The 20,000-nt window shown below is 42.5% G+C and overlaps 1 protein-coding gene across 4 annotated transcripts in view; it reads right to left on the bottom strand.

Moving 5' to 3' along the window:
- The window catches only part of gria4b (glutamate receptor, ionotropic, AMPA 4b), a 175,648-nt gene that overhangs the window by 32,047 nt on the left and 123,601 nt on the right, over nucleotides 1–20,000 (bottom strand). For all 4 annotated transcript variants that reach the window (XM_042309512.1, XM_042309511.1, XM_042309514.1 and 1 more), the window contains exons 8-9: nucleotides 16,046–16,150; nucleotides 11,540–11,644 (exon numbers count right to left, since the gene is read on the bottom strand). In XM_042309512.1, the coding sequence (XP_042165446.1) occupies nucleotides 11,540–11,644; nucleotides 16,046–16,150 (210 nt within the window). The remainder of the gene's footprint in view (nucleotides 1–11,539; nucleotides 11,645–16,045; nucleotides 16,151–20,000) is intronic.

Below are 20,000 nucleotides of genomic sequence, written 5' to 3' on the forward strand. Positions count from 1 at the left end.
CTTTAAACCTAATCCTCCAACCCGCTGTAATATAAGATCTGCCACCCCTCTCCACACCACATTTTCCGGTCCATAAAGCAACCTTTGAATATACTGAAACCGGAAAGCAGCAGCCCTACTAGCAAGATGTACAAGACCTTGTCCCCCCTCCTCTTTTGACAAATACAAAACACTTTGTGGAACCCAGTGATATTTATCCCAAAAGAAATCCACAATAATTGCCTGTATCTTAGCCAGAAGGCCAGATGGTGGTTCTAAAACTGACAACCGACGCCACAGTGCAGAGGCAATCACATTGTTAACTATAATAGTGCGCCCGCTATATGACATATGAGATAGTAACCAACGCCATCTCCTCATCCTCCCTTCCACCATTTCAACCACCCCACTCCATTTTTTTCTCCATAGTCCCCTCATCTCCTAGGTACACTCCAAGATACTTAAAACCTCCCTTACACCATTCTAGCCCCCCTGGCAAAGCCATGATCCCTCCAGTCCATTCTCCAATCCGTAAAACACAACTCTTTTCCCAATTTAACTTTGCAGAGGATATTCCCCTAAAACGATCAACCATTAGACTCAAGCTATCCACCTCCGCTTGATTTTTCACTAACACAACTACATCATCAGCATAGGCTGAGAGAGGAATAGGAGGAATATCCTATGAAAGGCACACCCCTGCAATGCGACTTCTAATGCTATTTAGTAGTGGCTCTATAGCAATGGCATACAACATTCCTGACAAAGAACATCCCTGCCTAATACCTCTACACACTTTAAAAGGAGCACTCAAACCACCGTTAACTTTCAATACACTTTCAATGTCACCATATATCACCTTTATCATGGCAATAAAACCAGAGCTGAACCCAAACGCCTCAAACGTGTGCCATAAATATTGATGTTCAACTCGGTCAAATGCCTTTTCCTGATCAATTGAAATTAGACCTGCATCCAACCCAATAGCCCTAGAGACGTCCAAAAAATCACAAATCAGAGAAATGTTATCCCCTATCTGCCTGCCAGGAACACAGTAAGACTGATCCGTATGTATGATTTGCCCCATCACCTCCCTCAGCCTGTTGGACAAAGCCTTTGACAATATCTTATAATCAGTGCACAATAAAGCCACCGGCCTCCAGTTCTTCACCTCCCTCGGGTCACCCTTTTTGGGCAGTAGGGTGAGGACAGCCCTTCTGCAGCTTATTGGTAGTAACCCTCCGGTTAAACTATCATTAACTACTTCTAACCAATCCTCTCCCAACATAGCCCAAAAAGACTTTAAAAAATCAACGGGAAGCCCATCAATGCCTGGTGCCCTTCCATTTTCCATGCCTTTTAATGCAGTGTATAAATCTTGCAAAGACAATGGTTGCTCAAGCTCAACCTGAGCTTCTGCAGCCACCTTTGGGAGCCCATCAAAGAACTGCTGTGTCACTGTTTTATCCTCTTTGTACTCACACTTGTAGAGCCTCAGCATAGAACTCTACTGCCCTCTTTTTAATTTCACTAGGGCTAGTGAGCTCTTGTCCAACAGCTGATTTGAGACAATGAATCATTTTTCTTTGTCCATTCTTTTTCTCTAAACCAAAGAAAAATTTGGATGAGGCATGCATTTCAGATATTCCCTGAAACTTACTTCTCACCAGTGCCCCCTGTGCTCTGATACCCAGCAGCTCTGCCAATGCAGCTTTTCTCCTCTTGAGGGCCTGAGTATGGCCTCGATCTCCTGTGGTCTCAACCAACGTCATGAGTTCCACTATTTCAATCTCTAGGGCTTTCATTGATCTGGTGATATCCTTGGTGACATTCCTCGTGTATTGATTACAAAATTGTTGAATCTGGATTTTCCCTATATCCCACCACAATTGAAGGGATACAAAACTGGCCTTTTGAGACCTCCACCTCTCCCAGAAAAAACTGAAACAGTTCCTGAAGTGAGCATCACTCAATAAAGTTATATTAAAATGCCAGTATGCGCTTTTGGGTTTTACATCGTTAATGAACACCACCTCTGTTGACAATGATCAGAAAATCCCACTGGGGTTATCACACTTGATTTACAGACCTGAGATTGATGCTCAAAAACATAAAACCTATCTAACCTGGCCATAGAGATGATGTTTTCTCTCACATGCGCCCAGGTGTACTGCCTTGTTCCTCCATGTTGACTCTGCCAAATATCACACAGTTCATGTGTTACAATGAGGCGTTTTAAAAAAGTCCTTGAGGCTATATGAGGTTCTTGGTGATTTCTATCTAAATCGCTAACTGTGCAGTTAAAATCCCCAGCAATAATGAAATAATCTTCTTTGTTACATTTCTCAATGGTATTTGATAATGTCTCTAAAAAACATACCCTCTCAACTGTCACCACTGGGGCATATACATTTATCAGACACATAGTGATGTTTTCATACCTTGCTCTAACTTTTAATAACCCCTCAACTACCTCTTCAACCTCATATGACAAAGGCAAAAACCCTTTTGAGAACAAGATAACCACACCCCCACTTTTTGAGTTTTTATGACTACACACCACTGTCCCCCCACTCCTGTTGCCACATAACTTCATTTTCCAAATTACTATGCGTTTCTTGTAGAAAATTTATGTCACTTCCCTTTCCCCTAATTAACTCATACACCATGGCTCTTTTTTTAACATCTCTTGCCCCATTTACGTTTAAAGAAGAAATCTTAAAACTGCTCATGGATGAAAAAAATATACAGAGGAAGATACAGCCACCACATCTCTTTACAGAGTTAAAACTGCAACTGAACTCTTTCATTTTCTTTAGAATTTACATCACTTATCACTCTCGTGACCACTTTCTTTAGTCTAGCAATTTCAGGGCTTTTCAAACTTCCCCCTGTAATTTTTGACATCAGAAACTTTGCTGATTCAATAAACAATTCACGGTCAGGGAAAAATCAGTTACATTGTAATCCTGCATATATTTCTTCCCTTTTGTCAACTTCAGAAATTGACGTATCTTCTCGATCCCATACCTCCCTTCCACCCCATTTATCTCACTATATTGTTGTGACGCGTCAGATGACTCACTCTCGCTATCCTCTCCAGAAGAGAACTCCACCATCTCTACACCTTGCTCATCTTCAACTGATTTATCACTCTCTACCTTTCTCTTAGAATTAGACCCTTCACCACCCCTTAAATTCTTCCTTTTACTCCTCGGTATTTTGAAAACATCCGCTTCCTTTTCCATTATTTCAATCTCCTCTTGACCTCCAATTTCATTTTCCAGCACCACCTCAGCGACGGCAGTCGCAATCTCACCTAGTGTTTCCCCTCCCTCTTTATTCTGATCTACCACAATTGCCCCCGTATCCACAATGCCTTCCTCTCCTACTTTTCCAACCACATCTGCCCACCTTCTCTCTTCCCCTGCACCCTTAGCATGTTCATCCCTTCGCAGTGGTGAGTTAGTTGCACCCGCACTAGAGCTACTACCAGGCTCAGTGCGCTCATTCTCGGGACAACTACGCACCAAATGCCCCTCTCTTCCACAGCCAAAGCATTTCATTGATTCAGTAGATGCATAGAAGACATAATCAAATCCATCAATCTTAAAGCTGAACTCTAAATTCAGTTAATCTCCGTCCTTTTTTAAAATCACATGCACTTGTCTCCTATGAGACACGACATGTTTCAACAACGGAGATTTGCATCCAAAAAGAACCTTCTTTATTGTAGATACGATTCGACCATGGCGAGATAACTCTCGCTCCAACACTTCATCTCTAACAAATGGTGGCACGATAGAAAGCATAACTTTCTTCGCCGGATTCATAAGCGGAAATACCGGCGTCTGTGTCTCCCTTAACCTCTTGAGCTTATGGCTCAATACTGCCCCCGTTGGAGGAAGTGCGTGCCCATAGTAAACTGAAAATATTTTTTTCCAAAATTGCTAATATATGCATATAATAATAATTATTGAATAGAAAACACTCTAAAGTTTCTAAAACCGTTTAAATTATGTCTGTATGTAAAGCAGAACTCTCAGGGCAGCCTTTCTCCCAAACTCTCTCTTGTCAAGAGAAAAGTTGGGTCAACTTTGACGTCATCGCCCCCACCCTTCCCAGGCAGCTACCGATCTGGGAACAGTATGTATTTGTTCAGCGCGATGTCTGCTTTCAATTGGCACGTTCATTGTTTGAATTTCGTGCTCCCTCATCCTTTGCCGGGCGAAAATGCCCGGTTCACTTCACATACATGCACTCTATTGCGCGAGTGGCCGATTTGGAGAACGTTCTTTTCCAATAGACACCAGTTGAAGCCGGTTCGTTTGTTTGCGATTATCATTGTTTTACATGATAAAAACATCATTTTGCTCGATTCTGCACTTAGTTTGACCAGTTTAGTCGACATATAATATGTAATTTTGAAGTTTGATTGCGCAAGAGTGCGGGACCAGAAGGAGCAGAAGTTATTTTGGGTGCATTTCAGCTGAAGCTGTTAGCATATGCTAATACAAAGACGCACAACTTGAAACCAAACGATGTATTGGGTAAGTATGACTCCTTCTACGTCTTCTGATCGAAGAACATCAAAGGTAAGGGAATATTTATGTGGTTATTTTGGGTTTCTGTGGACTCCAAACGTAGAGGAGACACTGCTAATATCTGAGCGCCGACTCATAGCATAGACTAGTGAACGAATTCTGTAACGTTAAAAATAAATGTAACACAGCGGTTGTATTAAGAAGAAGTGTATCTTTGTAACTATATGTAGAACATGTATATTTAGTCATGTTTATTGCTTGTTATCTGATGTTATCTGTCGGAGCTATCATAATTTCTCCGGACATTTTGAGTAGCATTTTTTGAAATGTCGTCATTGTAAACAGAGATTTATGGATATTAATGGCATATTATTGAAAAAAAAAAAGTACTGTGTAACATGTAATATTACTGTCATCTGATGAAGATTTTCAAAAGGTTAGTGAATTATTTATTTTTTAATCCTACTTTTAAATTTTATATTTTCTGGGACAAAATGGCCGCCGCTTGCCTTTTGTTTCGGTGGTGGTCTAATATAAATGTGTGCTATGTTTTCGCCGTAAAACATTTTAGAAATCTGACTTGCTGGGTAGATAAAGAAGTGTTTGCTGGGTAGATGAACAAGGTGTTTATCTTTCATTTGAGCTAGACAGACTTGTGTAGGTGACAGGAGACAGTTAAAGATGTCAGAAAGACAGAATAAAAGACAGTCAGAAAGACAGAGGTAAAGACAGTCAGAAAGACAGAGCAGTCAGAAAGACAGAGGTAAAGACGGATCAGGGACAGGGTAAAGACAGTCAGAAAGATTAAGGTAAAGACCCTCTCAAAATCTTATAAAGACTTTTCATTGAAGACAGATGTAAAGACATACCAAAGACAGCGGTAAAGACAGTCTTGAAAGACATTTGATGGTAAAGACAGTCAGAAAGACAATGTAAAGACAGTCAGAAAGACAGAGGTAAATTCTTCCAGAAAGACAGAGGTAAAGACAGTCAGAAAGACAGAGGTAAAGACAGTCAGAAAGAAGTTTTTAAAGACTCTACAAAGACAGAGTGGTAAAGACAGTCAGAAAGACAGAGGTAAAGACAGTCAAAGACCAAGAGGTAAAGACAGTCAGAAAGACAGATGTAAAGACAGTCAGAAAACAGAAAAGACAGTTAAAACAACTAAACAGTCAGAAAGACAGAGGTAAAGACAGTCAGAAAGACAGAGGTAAAGACAGTCAGAAAGACAGATGTAAAGACAGTCAGAAAGACAGGGTAAAGACAGTCAGAAAGACAGATGTAAAGACAGTCAGAAAGACAGAGGTAAAGACAGTCAGAAAGACAGAGGTAAAGACAGTCAGAAAGACAGATGTAAAGACAGTCAGAAAGACAGAGGTAAAGACAGTCAGAAAGACAGAGAAAGACAGGGGAAAGACAGAGAGTAAAGACAGTCAGAAAGACAGAGGTAAAGAGTCAGAAAGACAGAGGTAAAGACAGTCAGAAAGACAGAGGTAAAGACAGTCAGAAAGACAGAGGTAAAGACAGTCAGAAAGACAGATGTAAAGACAGTCAGAAAGACAGAGGTAAAGACAGTCAGAAAGACAGAGGTAAAAATAGTCAGAAAGACAGAGGTAAAGACAGTCAGAAAGACAGAGGTAAAAATAGTCAGAAAGACAGAGGTAAAGACAGTCAGAAAGACAGAGGTAAAGACAGTCAGAAAGACAGAGGTAAAGACAGTCAGAAAGAAAGAGGTAAAGACAGTCAGAAAGACAGAGGTAAAGACAGTCAGAAAGACAGAGGTAAAGACAGTCAGAAAGACAGGGGTAAAGACAGTCAGAAAGACAGAGGTAAAGACAGTCAGAAAGACATATGTAAAGACAGTCAGAAAGACAGATGTAAAGACAGTCAGAAAGACAGAGGTAAAGACAGTCAGAAAGACAGAGGTAAAGACAGTCAGAAAGACAGAGGTAAAGACAGTCAGAAAGACAGAGGTAAAGACAGTCAGAAAGACAGATGTAAAGACAGTCAGAAAGACAGAGGTAAAGACAGTCAGAAAGACAGAGGTAAAGACAGTCAGAAAGACAGAGGTCAGAAGGACAGAGGTAAAGACAGTCAGAAAGACAGATGTAAAGACAGTCAGAAAGACAGAGGTAAAGACAGTCAGAAAGACAGAGGTAAAGACCGCCAGAAAGACAGATGTAAAGACAGTCAGAAAGACAGAGGTAAAGACAGTCAGAAAGACAGAGGTAAAGACAGTCAGAAAGACAGATGTAAAGACAGTCAGAAAGACAGAGGTAAAGACAGTCAAAAAGACAGAGGTAAAGACAGTCAGAAGGACAGAGGTAAAGACAGTCAGAAAGACAGAGGTAAAGACCACCAGAAAGACAGATGTAAAGACAGTCAGAAAGACAGAGGTAAAGACAGTCAGAAAGACAGGGGTAAAGACAGTCAGAAAGACAGATGTAAAGACAGTCAGAAAGACAGAGGTAAAGACAGTCAGAAAGACAGAGGTAAAGACAGTCAGAAAGACAGATGTAAAGACAGTCAAAAAGACAGAGGTAAAGACAGTCAGAAAGACAGAGGTAAAGGCAGTCAGAAAGACAGAGGTAAAGACAGTCAAAAAGACAGAGGTAAAGACAGTCAGAAAGACAGAGGTAAAGGCAGTCAGAAAGACAGATGTAAAGACAGTCAGAAAGACAGAGGTAAAGACGGTCAAAAAGACAGAGGTAAAGAAAGTCAGAAAGACAGAGGTAAAGACAGTCAGAAAGACAGAGACAGACAGACAGAGAAAGCGAGACAGACAGAGAGAGACAGACAGACAGACAGTAGACAGAAAGAGCGATCGAGACAGATCGGGACAGAAAGAAAGACAGAGAGAGTGATCGAGACAGATCGGGACAGACAGAGAGAGAGAGAGACAGACAGACAGAGAGACAGATCGAGACAGACAGAAAAACAGAGAGAGACAGATAGAAAGGACATTGAAAAAACTTTGATAATGCTTAAAGAACTCTTAAAGAATGCTGAAAGTCAGCAGCAGATTTGAAATGTTTCCAGACTCTCCACGTCCAAGATCATGGCTTGTCTCAGTGGGTAATGAACCCTATTAGACATAGCGTTACACACACACGCACGTACACACACACGCACGTACACACACACGCACGTACACACACATAAGTAGAAGGAAGAGAGTCCAGTAAGTGTATGTGTGTGAGTTGGAGTTGACAATCGAATTGACAGATACACAGTCTGTCTGATAGGTGAGGAGTATGTACAATAATAAACTTCATAAAGATTGGTATTGACGACATACTCCATCTCTCTCTCTGATAGGTGAGGAGTATGTACAATAATAAACTTCATAAAGATTGGTATTGACGACATACTCCATCTCTCTCTCTGATAGGTGAGGAGTATGTACAATAATAAACTTCATAAAGATTGGTATTGACGACATACTCCATCTCTCTCTCTGATAGGTGAGGAGTATGTACAATAATAAACGTCAAAATAATGGGTCTTGACTATATACTACATCTCTCTCTCTGTCTCTCTCAAAACATCTATGTGTCGCAGTCATCATGGCACAAATCAAACCTTTATTTTTCACTTGGCTGCATGACATTCAGTAAATTGAGCACATTTCAAGCATGAGTGGAGAAATATATTTGAAAACGTTGAGGTGCTCTCAGTAAGTCCCCCAGCTGCTGCTGTTGGGGTAAAACACCATTCAGTTGCCTTGTCCTTGATATGAGGTGGAAATGGGTATTTGATGAATGAGAACAATCTTAAAGCCATCTCTCATTCCTTATGGTGAAACAGGAGACGTATGCTAGCTGTAGTAGTGGGTATTTATTGGATGTGTACTGGAGGCCCCTTTCTTATTCTGACATACCCCTAGCAAACAGGAGCTGTTCTAAAGACCTTATGCAATGTTCCCCTTAGGTCCCTTGTAGGGTTTTTGTGCAACATTATCCCACATACACTCTGAGAAGGTTAAAACATGACATTTCCCTCAGGACCATAATGGTACGTTCAATACTGTAGGGTTAGAAAGGTGTGCGGTTCCAAGCTCTGCCGAAATATATTCAGTCAGAGTGCCATTGTTATAAACTATATTCATTATATGACTAACACCAATAAAAAATGGCTTTTTTGTCTGAAGCCCTTTGAATAATATAGCCATTGAATCAGGTGAGCGACAGTCCAATGCGTTTGCTTTCAGTCTAGAGATTAGCCATATTCAGAGCTACCGCTGTGGATTAATGATTGCTATACCAGTCCAATGCGTTTGCTTTCAGTCTAGAGATTAGCCATATTCAGAGCTACCGCTGTGGATTAATGATTGCTATACCAGTCCAATGCGTTTGCTTTCAGTCTAGAGATTAGCCATATTCAGAGCTACCGCTGTGGATTAATGATTGCTATACCAGTCCAATGTGTTTGCTTTCAGTCTAGAGATTAGCCATATTCAGAGCTACCGCTGTGGATTAATGATTGCTATACCAGTCCAATGTGTTTGCTTTCAGTCTAGAGATTAGCCATATTCAGAGCTACCGCTGTGGATTAATGATTGCTATACCAGTCCAATTATTATTATTTTATTTAACTAGGCAAGTAGTTCAGAACAAATTCGTATTTACAATGACGGCCTATACAATGACGGCCTGTGCGCCGTCTTTTTAGACTCCCAATCACGGCCAGTTGTGATACAGTCTGGATTCGAACCAGGGTGTCTGTAGTGACGCCTTTAGCACTGAGATGCAGTGCCTTAGACCACCGCGCCACTCAGGAGCCCAAATGAAGGCTTGTTATCAGAACGAATAGCATATTTCCATGAGAAACAGCTGAACAGACACTACCTGCCTGGCTCTTTTCACTGGAGCATTCCTTTGGCCATATGGTAGCTGATGAAAGCCAGAAAAACCACAAACAAAAGCATTGCATGGACAACAAACAAAACCCCCCCTCCGCCATGTGAATGCCAACTCCCGAGTTGGTCGTCCCTGCTGGTTTGATGTACACAAAACATGCCAGCTTTCTCTCTCTCTCCCTCCAATGCATTGCCAAAACAGTTTGTGTTACTGTTTGTCTTATTGTAGTCACCACAGAATGTAATACTGAAGTAAAAGCTTAATTAGTGTATATTACAGTAAACAAACATTATCAAGCGCAAACACACATTAGAGACTCTATCCGACACAGTCGGCATGGTTAAACACTGATATTATCATGCTCTATAAAATGATTTCTTAGGCAGTGCTTTTGAAGGTGTATTATAAAGCAGTTATATACAAAAATTGAATGGAAACTGACAGATTCAGAGCAGTCTTTTTTAAGTTATTTCGTTAAAATCTCAACATCTATTCCTACATATTTCAAATACTGTATTAGCTATAATCACCTGCAATATGCCAGGCATGGACATTCATGTAATAAGAACATTTATATCCTAGAGTTGGTTGAGACCAATTGCACACAAACACACACATGTGCAGACACACACACACGCACGCACACGCACAGTTAAGCGCAACCATGTTAATGTGATGTTTGATTAGAAGAACAAAAATGTGTCTTTAGACAGGATGAAGGGTCCATTGTGGCTCCAATCCCCCGCCACATTCTTGTTCATTTACTTAAAAATTTGTTCAGATTGTGTCGATTTTGGGTCTTCTTGAAGGGGTTCATTTTGGCTCTGGATAGATCCTTCCCTTGGGTCAGTTTCCTAATTAGGTGTGCATTAGAATTCACAACGCATCTCTCCGTTGCATCAGTCTGTGTCTTTAGGGGGTTCATTTTGGCTCTGGCTGTGTCCAACACTGTCCGTCAGTCTCCCAATAAGGGATGTGTCATTTGGGCTCAGCTTGTGTCCATTTTCTCAGTTTCTTAAAATGGGGTTCCTCACCAGGGGCTGAAAAGAGGAGGATTCTGCTGAGGTATGACTCTCCAATCCCAATTCCATCCCTCCTCTACTCACTCTGCCTTTTCTTACCGTGTTCTCTCCATCTCCTCTAACTAACTAACCACCTTTACTTTCAGAAAAACAGTAAATCTTCACCCTTTTCACACTATCATGCCGACCCGAACGAACTGTGCTGGCCCCGGATATTTCCTTTTCACATTGTCAGCCCGGTTCCAGCATCTAGGAGGAATGCATTACCAGGCCAGCTCAGCACAGCTTGGTTTGGCTCGGCTCGGTTCAGCTCAGTAGTGTGAAAATCCTGATTTAGTACCCATAGTTCACATTACATGCAACCGAGTGTTACAGTATCAGTGCAAAAAGAAGGAGAAACCGAATGTAACAAACAAATATCAAGCAAACAGGAAGGTATCATTTGGGTCCTGAGCCCTAGTAAGTAGGCCCACTGAGTAAACAACGAGTGTTACGTAGGAGGACACAACCTCCTGACATCACAGCACACATCAGCCCAGAGAGTTTCTGTCTGAGTGCATGTGTGTGTGTATGTGTGTGTGTGTGTGTGTGTGTGTGTGTGTGTGTGTGTGTGTGTGTGTGTGTGTGTGTGTGTGATTATGTGTGTGTGTGTGTGTGTGTGCCTGTATGTGTGTGTGCATTTGCATCTGTGTGTGCGTGTGTGTGTTTGAGTATAGAATCTGACTTTGTTACCTCATTAAATACCTAACTCTTAAAATGCATGTGTAGCAGTCTCTGGCAGGGATACAGAGCACAGCTCATGCATTTTATAAAGGGGACTAGACTAGTCATGGTAGGTACTGCACTTACAGTGACATGTTTACAATGACATCTCCATCACACCTAGTGTAACAACGTCTCAAATGCATCTGCAGTGCCAATGTTGGTGAGTGTTTTGGATTATGTTTGTGTTTGTGTGACTGAACGTCTGCCCTGAGGCAGAGGAAGGTAGAGTAAAGCCCTGTCCGGGAGAACATTAAGACGTGAGCGCGCTAGAGGGTGTGTGTGTCTGTGTCTCTTTTGTGCTTATGTGTCTCTTTGTGTGCATGTGCACGTATGCGCATGTGTGTGTGTGTAGGGTTGTAGCGTGTCTTACCATGATAGTGGTGACTACAACAGTTCTGTTCTCCAGGATTTCATTGGGAAGGAGGGCTTCATTCTGGATCAGAACCAGCTTGTCTGAATCCGTCCAGTAACCCATCTGGAGACAGACAGAGGGTGTATGTGTTCAGTGTGTGTAGAGGGTGTATGTGTTCATACAGTGAGTGTAGAGGGTGTATGTTTTCATACAGTGAGTGTAGAGGGTGTATGTGTTCGTACAGTGCGTGTAGAGGGTGTGTTTGTACAGTCGTGGCCAAATGATTTGAGAATGACACAAATATTTATTTTCACAGTCTGCTGCCTCAGTTTGTATGATGGCAATTTGCATATACTCCACAATGTTATGAAGAGTGATCAATTGAATTGCAATTAATTGCAAAGTCCCTCTTTGCCATGCAAATGAACTGAATTCCCAAAAAACATTTCCACTGCATTTCAGCCCTGCCACAAAAGGACCAGCTGACATCATGTCAGTGATTCTCTCGTTAACACAGGTGTGAGTGTTGACGAGAGCAAGGTTGGAGATCACTCTGTCATGCTGATTGAGTTCGAATAGCAGACTGGAAGCTTCAAAAGGAGGGTGGTGCTTAGAATCATTGTTCTTCCTCTGTCAATCATGGTTACCTGCAAGGAAACACGTGCCGTCATCATTGCTTTGCACAAAAAGGGCTTCACAGACAAGGATATTGCTGCCAGTAAGATTGCACCTAAATCAACCATTTATCGGATCATCAAGAACTTCAAGGAGAGTGGTTCAATTGTTCTGAAGAAGGCTTCAGGGCACCCAAGAAAGTCCAGCAAGCGCCAGGACCATCGCTTAAAGTTGATTCAGCTGCGGGATCGGGGCACCACCAGTACAGACCTTGCTCATGAATGGCAGTAGGCAGGTGTGAGTGCATCTGTACGCACATTGAGGTGAAGACTTTTGGAGGTTGGCCCGGTGTCAAGAAGGGCAGAAAAGAAGCCACTTCTCTCCAGGAAAAACATCAGGGACAGACTGATATTCTGCAAAAGATACAGGGATTGGACTGCTGAGGACTGGGGTAAAGTCATTTTCTCTGATGAATCCCCTTTCCGATTGTTTGGGGCATCCGGAAAAAAGCTTGTCTGGAGAAGACAAGGTGAGCGCTACCATCAGTCCTGTGTCATGCCAACAGTAAAGCATCCTGAGATCATTCATGTGTGGGGTTGCTTCTCAGCCAAGGGAGTGGGCTCACTCACAATTTTGCCTAAGAACACAGCCATGAATAAAGAATGGTACCAACACATCCTCCGAGAGCATAAGGCAAAAATGATAACTAAGTGGCTCGGGGAACAAAACATTGATATTTTGGGTCCATGTCCAGGAAACTCCCCAGACCTTAATCCCATTGAGAACTTGTGGTCAATCCTCAAGAGGCGGGTGGACAAACAAAAACCCACAAATTCTGACAAACTCCAAGCATTGATTATGCAAGAATGGGCTGCCATCAGTCAGGATGTGGCCCAGAAGTTAATTGACTTCCGCCAGGGTGGATTGCATAGGTCTTGAAAAAGAGGTGTCAACACTGCACATATTGACTCTTTGCATCAACTTCATGTAATTGTCAATAAAAGCCTTTGAAACGTATGAAATGCTTATAATTATACTTCAGTATTCCATAGTAACATCTGACAAAAATATCTGAAGACACTGAAGCAGCAAACTTTGTGAAAATTAAAATGTCATTCTCAAAACGTTTGGCCACGACTGTACAGTGTGTGTGCAGTGTGTGTAGAGGGTGTGTGTGTTCAGCGTGTGTACAGTGTGTGTAGAGGGTGTGTGTGTTCAGCATGTGTACAGTGTGTGTAGAGGGTGTGTGTGTTCAGTGTGTACAGTGTATTTCTGGTGTGTAGTTTCCAGTATTTCTGTTTCATTATGTGGTGTGAAGATCTGTGAGAGTATCTGAGATAATGTGTGTGTATACAAGCAAAGGATAAGAGCCACACAAATTGTACAGTATGCTTGGATGTGTCATGTACAGTACATTAAAGTACACAATGTTGAAATGTTTAGTAGATAGTACATGAGTCGTATAATAGGTGAGTCAAGCTAAGGCAGTCAATATAAATGTCTGCCATATAAATTGGTGGTGTCTGCCATGGATCAAGAAGACGGGTGCGGGGGGGGAGTGATGGGGGGCTGGCCGTGAACTGCTCCTCTCTCTCCCTGCTGAGTGTAGGAATGATTGACGAGCTTTTGAGGGGCGGTGGAGAGGTGTGAGTGTGTGCATGCGTGAGCGTGTGTGCACGCATGTGCATGAATGGAGTTGTCTGTATGTTCGCACGTGTGTGTACCCAGCCCCCCTTCCTCCTGTCCTGACAGCCAGCCAGCAGACCCAAACAGCCTGCTGATTGATGAACACACTCCTCCTCCCCTCTTCTTCTCCTCCCTCCATCACTTTCTGTCTCTACTGCTCCACTGCTTTCTGTTCACCTACCATAGTTGGCTGGTGTCCGACACATACAGTACACAGACAGCACTAAACATACACACATAGGCGCAGGCGCGCACACACATTGCCGAAGCCTGAATATACTATTCATGCAGCAACTTGAATATAGAGATCACTGATACACAATACACAGATTCTACAGACACAGACAATGCTAAACAGATAATGACATGATGTTCGCTCTCTGTCATTTCAAACAGAATGATCTTAAACATACAGTTATTCATTGCTCAAACGTGCATATTATGGTTTTAATATGATTCAGTTATTATGGTAGAGTGGTATTATGGTATAGCAATTATGGTTATAGCTAGAAAGCATGGGCTGTGATGGAAATTGAGAATACAATTTAGTGATTATAAATTCAAACATATAGTTATGTTTCTAAATGAATGAGTTAAAGTATAATAGTGTGGGCAGTAAGGTGCAGCATAGGTGGGTGAGCCAGTGAGGTGCAGTATAGGTGGGTGAGCCAGTGAGGTGCAGTATAGGTGGGTGAGCCAGTGAGGTGCAGATAGGTGGGTGAGCCAGTGAGGTGCAGTATAGGTGGGTGAGCCAGTGAGGTGCAGTATAGGTGGGTGAGCCAGTGAGGTGGGTGAGCAGTGAGGTGCAGTATAGGTGGGGGTGAGTATAGGTGGGTGAGCCAGTGAGGTGCAGCATAGGTGGGTAGTGAGGTGGTGGGTGAGCCAGTGAGGTGCAGTATAGGTGGGTGAGCCAGTGAGGTGCAGTATAGGTGGGTGAGCCAGTATAGGTGGGTGAGCCAGTGAGTGCAGTATAGGTGGGTGAGCCAGTGAGGTGCAGTATAGGTGGGTGAGCCAGTGAGGTGCAGCATAGGTGGGTGAGCCAGTGAGGTGCAGTATAGGTGGGTGGCAGTGAGGTGCATAGGTGGGTGAGCCAGTGAGGTGCAGGGTGGGAGCCAGTGAGGTGCAGCAGTGAGGTGCAGTAGGGGTGAGCCAGTGAGGTGCAGTATAGGTGGGTGAGCCAGTGAGGTGCAGTATAGCCAGTGGGTGAGCCAGTGAGGTGCAGCATAGGTGGGTGAGCCAGTGAGGTGCAGTATAGGTGGGTGAGCCAGTGAGGTGCAGCATAGGTGGGTGAGCCAGTGAGGTGCAGTATAGGTGGGTGAGCCAGTGAGGTGCAGTATAGGTGGGTGAGCCAGTGAGGTGCAGCATAGGTGGGTGAGCCAGTGAGGTGCAGTATAGGTGGGTGAGCCAGTGAGGTGCAGCAGTATAGGTGCAGTAGGTGGGTGAGCCAGTGAGGTGGTATAGGTGGGTGAGCAGTGAGGTGGTGGGTGGGTGAGCCAGTGAGGTGCAGTATAGGTGGGTGAGCCAGTGAGGTGCAGTATAGGTGGGTGAGCCAGTGAGGTGCAGTATAGGTGGGTGAGCCAGTGAGGTGCAGGTGGGTATGGGTGGGTGAGCCAGTGAGGTGCAGTATAGGTGGGTGAGCCAGTGAGGTGCAGTATAGGTGGGTGAGCCAGTGAGGTGCAGTATAGGTGGGTGAGCCAGTGAGGTGCAGTATAGGTGGGTGAGCCAGTGAGGTGCAGAGCAGTGAGGTGCAGTATAGGTGGGTGCAGTGAGGTGCATAGGTGGGTGAGCCAGTGAGGTGCAGTAGGTGGGTGAGCCAGTGGTGCAGTATAGGTGGGTGAGCCAGTGAGGTGCAGTATAGGTGGGTGAGCCAGTGAGGTGCAGCATAGGTGGGTGAGCCAGTGAGGTGGGTGAGCCAGTGAGGTTCAGCATAGGTGGGTGAGCCAGTGAGGTGCAGTATAGGTGGGTGAGCCAGTGAGGTGCAGCATAGGTGGGTGAGCCAGTGAGGTGCAGTGAGGTCATAGGTGGGTGAGCCAGTGAGGTGCAGTATAGGTGGGTGAGCCAGTGAGGTGCAGCATAGGTGGGTGAGCCAGTGAGGTGCAGTATAGGTGGGTGAGCCAGTGAGGTGCAGTATAGGTGGGTGAGCCAGTGAGGTGCAGCATAGGTGGGTGAGGCAGTGAGGTGCAGCATAGGTGGGTGAGGCGGTCACAGCAATAGTCTTCTTACCCGTCTGGGTCCGTTGTTCTTCAGCTCAAACACGTCCATGGTGTAGTTGACCCTGCGTCCATAGTGGTCAAACTGGACATTACCTGTTAATCCCTGTAACCGGACCTGCAAACAGTATCATCGGAGTATTCAACACCGGTAACTTTACCAAAATTACCAGAAATCCTGGTTGGAAGATTTCCAGAATAATTAGGTAATAAGAAGGAAATCAGGAATCATCCGACCATGATTTCTGGAGATCCTGGAAATTACCAGAATTTTGCAACTACATCAGAGTGGAAGAATACTTTTATTTTACTTTTAATAAGATAGATTTCATATGACATAGTATGTAGTGTTGACTGGTGATGTGTGAAAGTTCCCAGAATATTTGTTCGGGCAAATGTTCTTATGACACAAAAACTGTCCAGTCGTGCTGATGAATATAGAATGTTTGTATAAAACATTCACCTGATGTTGCAAAAATGTTCCTAGAACACATTTAATCTGTTCTTTAAATGTTCCCAAAATGTTTCATTAGGTTATGGAACAGTCTGGTGAGAACATTTTGAGTGGAAATCACAAAATATATGTTCCCAAACACAAAAACGTTCCACTTCTGCAGATGATTCTACAATGTTTCCTTTAGGGGGCAAAAAACATTCAAAATATGTTGCAAGAACATTCCCAGAACACATTTAATCTGTTCTTTAAAGGTTTCCATAATGTTTCTTTCGGTTGTGGGAACATTGTAGGTATATGATGAGATAGGTTCCCAAAACACTAAAACTGTCCAGTTGTGCTGCCATTCAGATAATGTTTGTATCGGGGTGCACAAAACATTCATTTGATGTTGCAATTTTTTTTTACAGAACAGCCATTATGAGTTCTTTAATGGTTCCCAGAACATTTAGGTCGTGGGAAAAGTGTGAATACATTATAAGAGATAGGTTTCCAAAACACAAAATATACTCAGTTGTGATGACATTCATAGAATGTTCATACACTTTTCACACTATCATGCCAACCCGCACTGGACATTCCCTCAATGTTGCAATAATGTTCTTGTGATACTCATGAAGGTTGCACAGAACATTCCCACATTGTTGCATAATGTTCCACGATTTCCAAATTAGTCCGTTTTTATGACGTTCATAGAACATTTGTTTTAGGTTCAACATAATATTCCATTAATGTTCACGCAATATACATTTTTCTTGGAGGTCCTCAGAACATTTCAATCACTTTTAGAACATTTTATTTTTTAAGTCTGACAGAATATTAGCTCAACATTGGCAGCATGCACATTTTTATTTAGCTCCTTAAAGCAAAAGAAAGCAGATTATGGTTCTCTCCAGATTTGATTGGAATACATCTCCATTATGGTTCTCTCCAGATTTGATTGGAATACATCTCCATTATGGTTCTCTCCAGATTTGATTGGAATACATCTCCATTATGATTCTCTCCAGATTTGATTGGAATTCGCATTTGAGGATAGCATTGTAGACCCACTGCAAGGTGATATAGGCACACATGGCATTTTCATTTCATCCACATTTAATCAAACAAACATATTTTTACATTACATATGTTGACAAACTGCACATTATTTAATTCATAAGACATTTGAACAGCATTTCATCTCAATCCAGGTATTTTATGCTCTGCGCCACCAGGTAAGCGCTCTGACATATTCAGCGCTCTTACATATACTGCCATGGCAGTATGGTCAGCCAGGAATAACGGCTGCCTTTTTAGCCTTCTTAGACATAATTAACATAGGGATATACTGGTAACTGGGTTATTCACCATGACTTCACCCACCCTCTTCATATACTGCATACTTCTGGGCCCATATTTACAATGTATACAAGACTATGAGTTCTGATCTCAGATCACTTTCGCTTTTCAGATCATGAAAAATAAGACAAGTGTCTCAAAGCAGGAATTATTTTGGGTGCGTTTTATTAAAAAGTTGAAGAGTACATTTTACACAATGTTTTATTTTTTACAGGTCAAAATTCTTCATTTCTGACTGGACTTATGAATCTGGACGAAATAAACTCTCTTTTAGTATAGTGGATATGAGCATCAATTTTACATAATTTTTTCAAAATAATGGTTCAAGAATATGTGGGATTGAACCTGTGGATCTGCAACCAGATTATTGACCTTCTGCGCCACCAGGGACTAGCTGAGACCTTGTGTTTTTCCCCCAATCTAATATTGTCAATCAGGACACGGCACACAACCACTGAGTTATTTAACACGTTCCCTTTCTCTTTATATGCTGTGTACTTGTAATATTGTTTTTTGTGATTTTACTCTTTGCTATTGTGCATTTTTTAAACAATTTGAATTTGAAACAATCACAGTAAGGTACTTTTATTTTTATTTGCATTGGACCTTTATTTAAATGAACCAGGTAGGCTAGTTGAGAACAAGTTCTCATTTACAACTGCGACCTGGCCAAGATAAAGCAAAGCAGTTCGACACATATAACAACACAGAGTTACACATGGAGTAAAACAAACATACAGTCAATAATACAGTAGAAAAATAAGTCTATATACAATTTGAGCAAATGAGGTGAGATAAGGGAGGTAAAGGCAATAAATAGGCCATGGTGGCGAAGTAAATACAATATAGCAATTAAAACACTGGAATGGTAGATTTGACAGTAGATGAGTGTGCAAAGTAGAAATACTGAGGTGCAAAATAAATAAATAAATAAATACAGCAGGGGAAGAGGTAGTTGTTTGGGCTATTTATATATGGGCTATGTACAGGTGCAGTGATCTATGAGCTGCTCTGACAGCTGGTGCTTAAAGCTAGTGAGGGAGATAAGTGTTTCCAGTTTCAGAGATTTTTGTAGTTCGTTCCAGTCATTGGCAGCAAAGAACTGGAAGGAGGGCGGTCAGAGGAAGAATTGGCTTTGGGTGTGACAAGTGAGATATACCTGCTGGAACGCGTGCTACAGGAGGGTGCAGCTATGGTGACCAGCGAGCAGAGATAAGGCGGGACTTTACCTAGCAGGGTCTTGTAGATGACCTGGAGCCAGTGGAAGCGAGGGCCAGCAAATGAGAGAGTACAGGTCACAGTGGTGGGTAGTATATGGGGCTTTGGTAACAAAACGGATGGCACTGTGATAGACTGCATCCAATTTGTTGAGTAGGGTGTTGGAGGCTATTTTGTAAATGACATCGCCAAAGTCGAGGATCAGTGAGATGGTCAGTTTTACAAGGGTATGTTTGGCAGCATAACGTAACGTTAGCTAGCGAGCCAGGCAGCTAACGTTAGCTAGCTAGCTAACAGTGCTCTTTAACTTGAAATTAAAATGACCTTCTGACAAAATTAGAAATGTGTAATATATGAAAATGTAGTTAGCTAGACTATCTTACCCGTATACATGGATGGACGCTTCTCCCTCTGTCACAGACGGCATGGTTGCCTTAGTTTGAAGATGTATAAAACACCTGTCTCCGGATTACAACAGCCTTCAGTGTGTTCTCTTGTTGACTCCATCTCCTTAGCTATCATACTCTAATTCCACTGAAAACTCGGTCCTCCAGAAAGTGGAGAGCAACACTTTTGCAGTTCTACTAATTTATATCCTTCCAAAAAGCAGCGTTAGAAAGGATTACCTACACATACTGACCAGCTCATGTTATAGACAGAAGAGAGCTACATGGCAGACCCATCAGAACTCATCTCTCGGCATGTCCAGCCCATCCATTATCTCAGCCAATCATGGCTAGTGGGAAGGTTCCTGTCTTTTTCCGTGGCTAAACCAACGAGGCTGGTAATTTAACTATTTTATTTGTATTTACAGATGGAATACAAGTATGTTATTAAGGCACATGAAAGTTCACATGTTCCAGAAGGCATTTCTGCCAAAAAACACATTTTGATAAAAAGTAAATGTATGTTCAAACTGCTCTCCTGTGAAGTAGTGACGCATTTCATATGCCTA

This window comes from Oncorhynchus tshawytscha, linkage group LG30, assembly GCF_018296145.1.
Source record: "Oncorhynchus tshawytscha isolate Ot180627B linkage group LG30, Otsh_v2.0, whole genome shotgun sequence".
In the NCBI taxonomy this organism is placed as follows: Eukaryota; Metazoa; Chordata; class Actinopteri; order Salmoniformes; family Salmonidae; genus Oncorhynchus; species Oncorhynchus tshawytscha.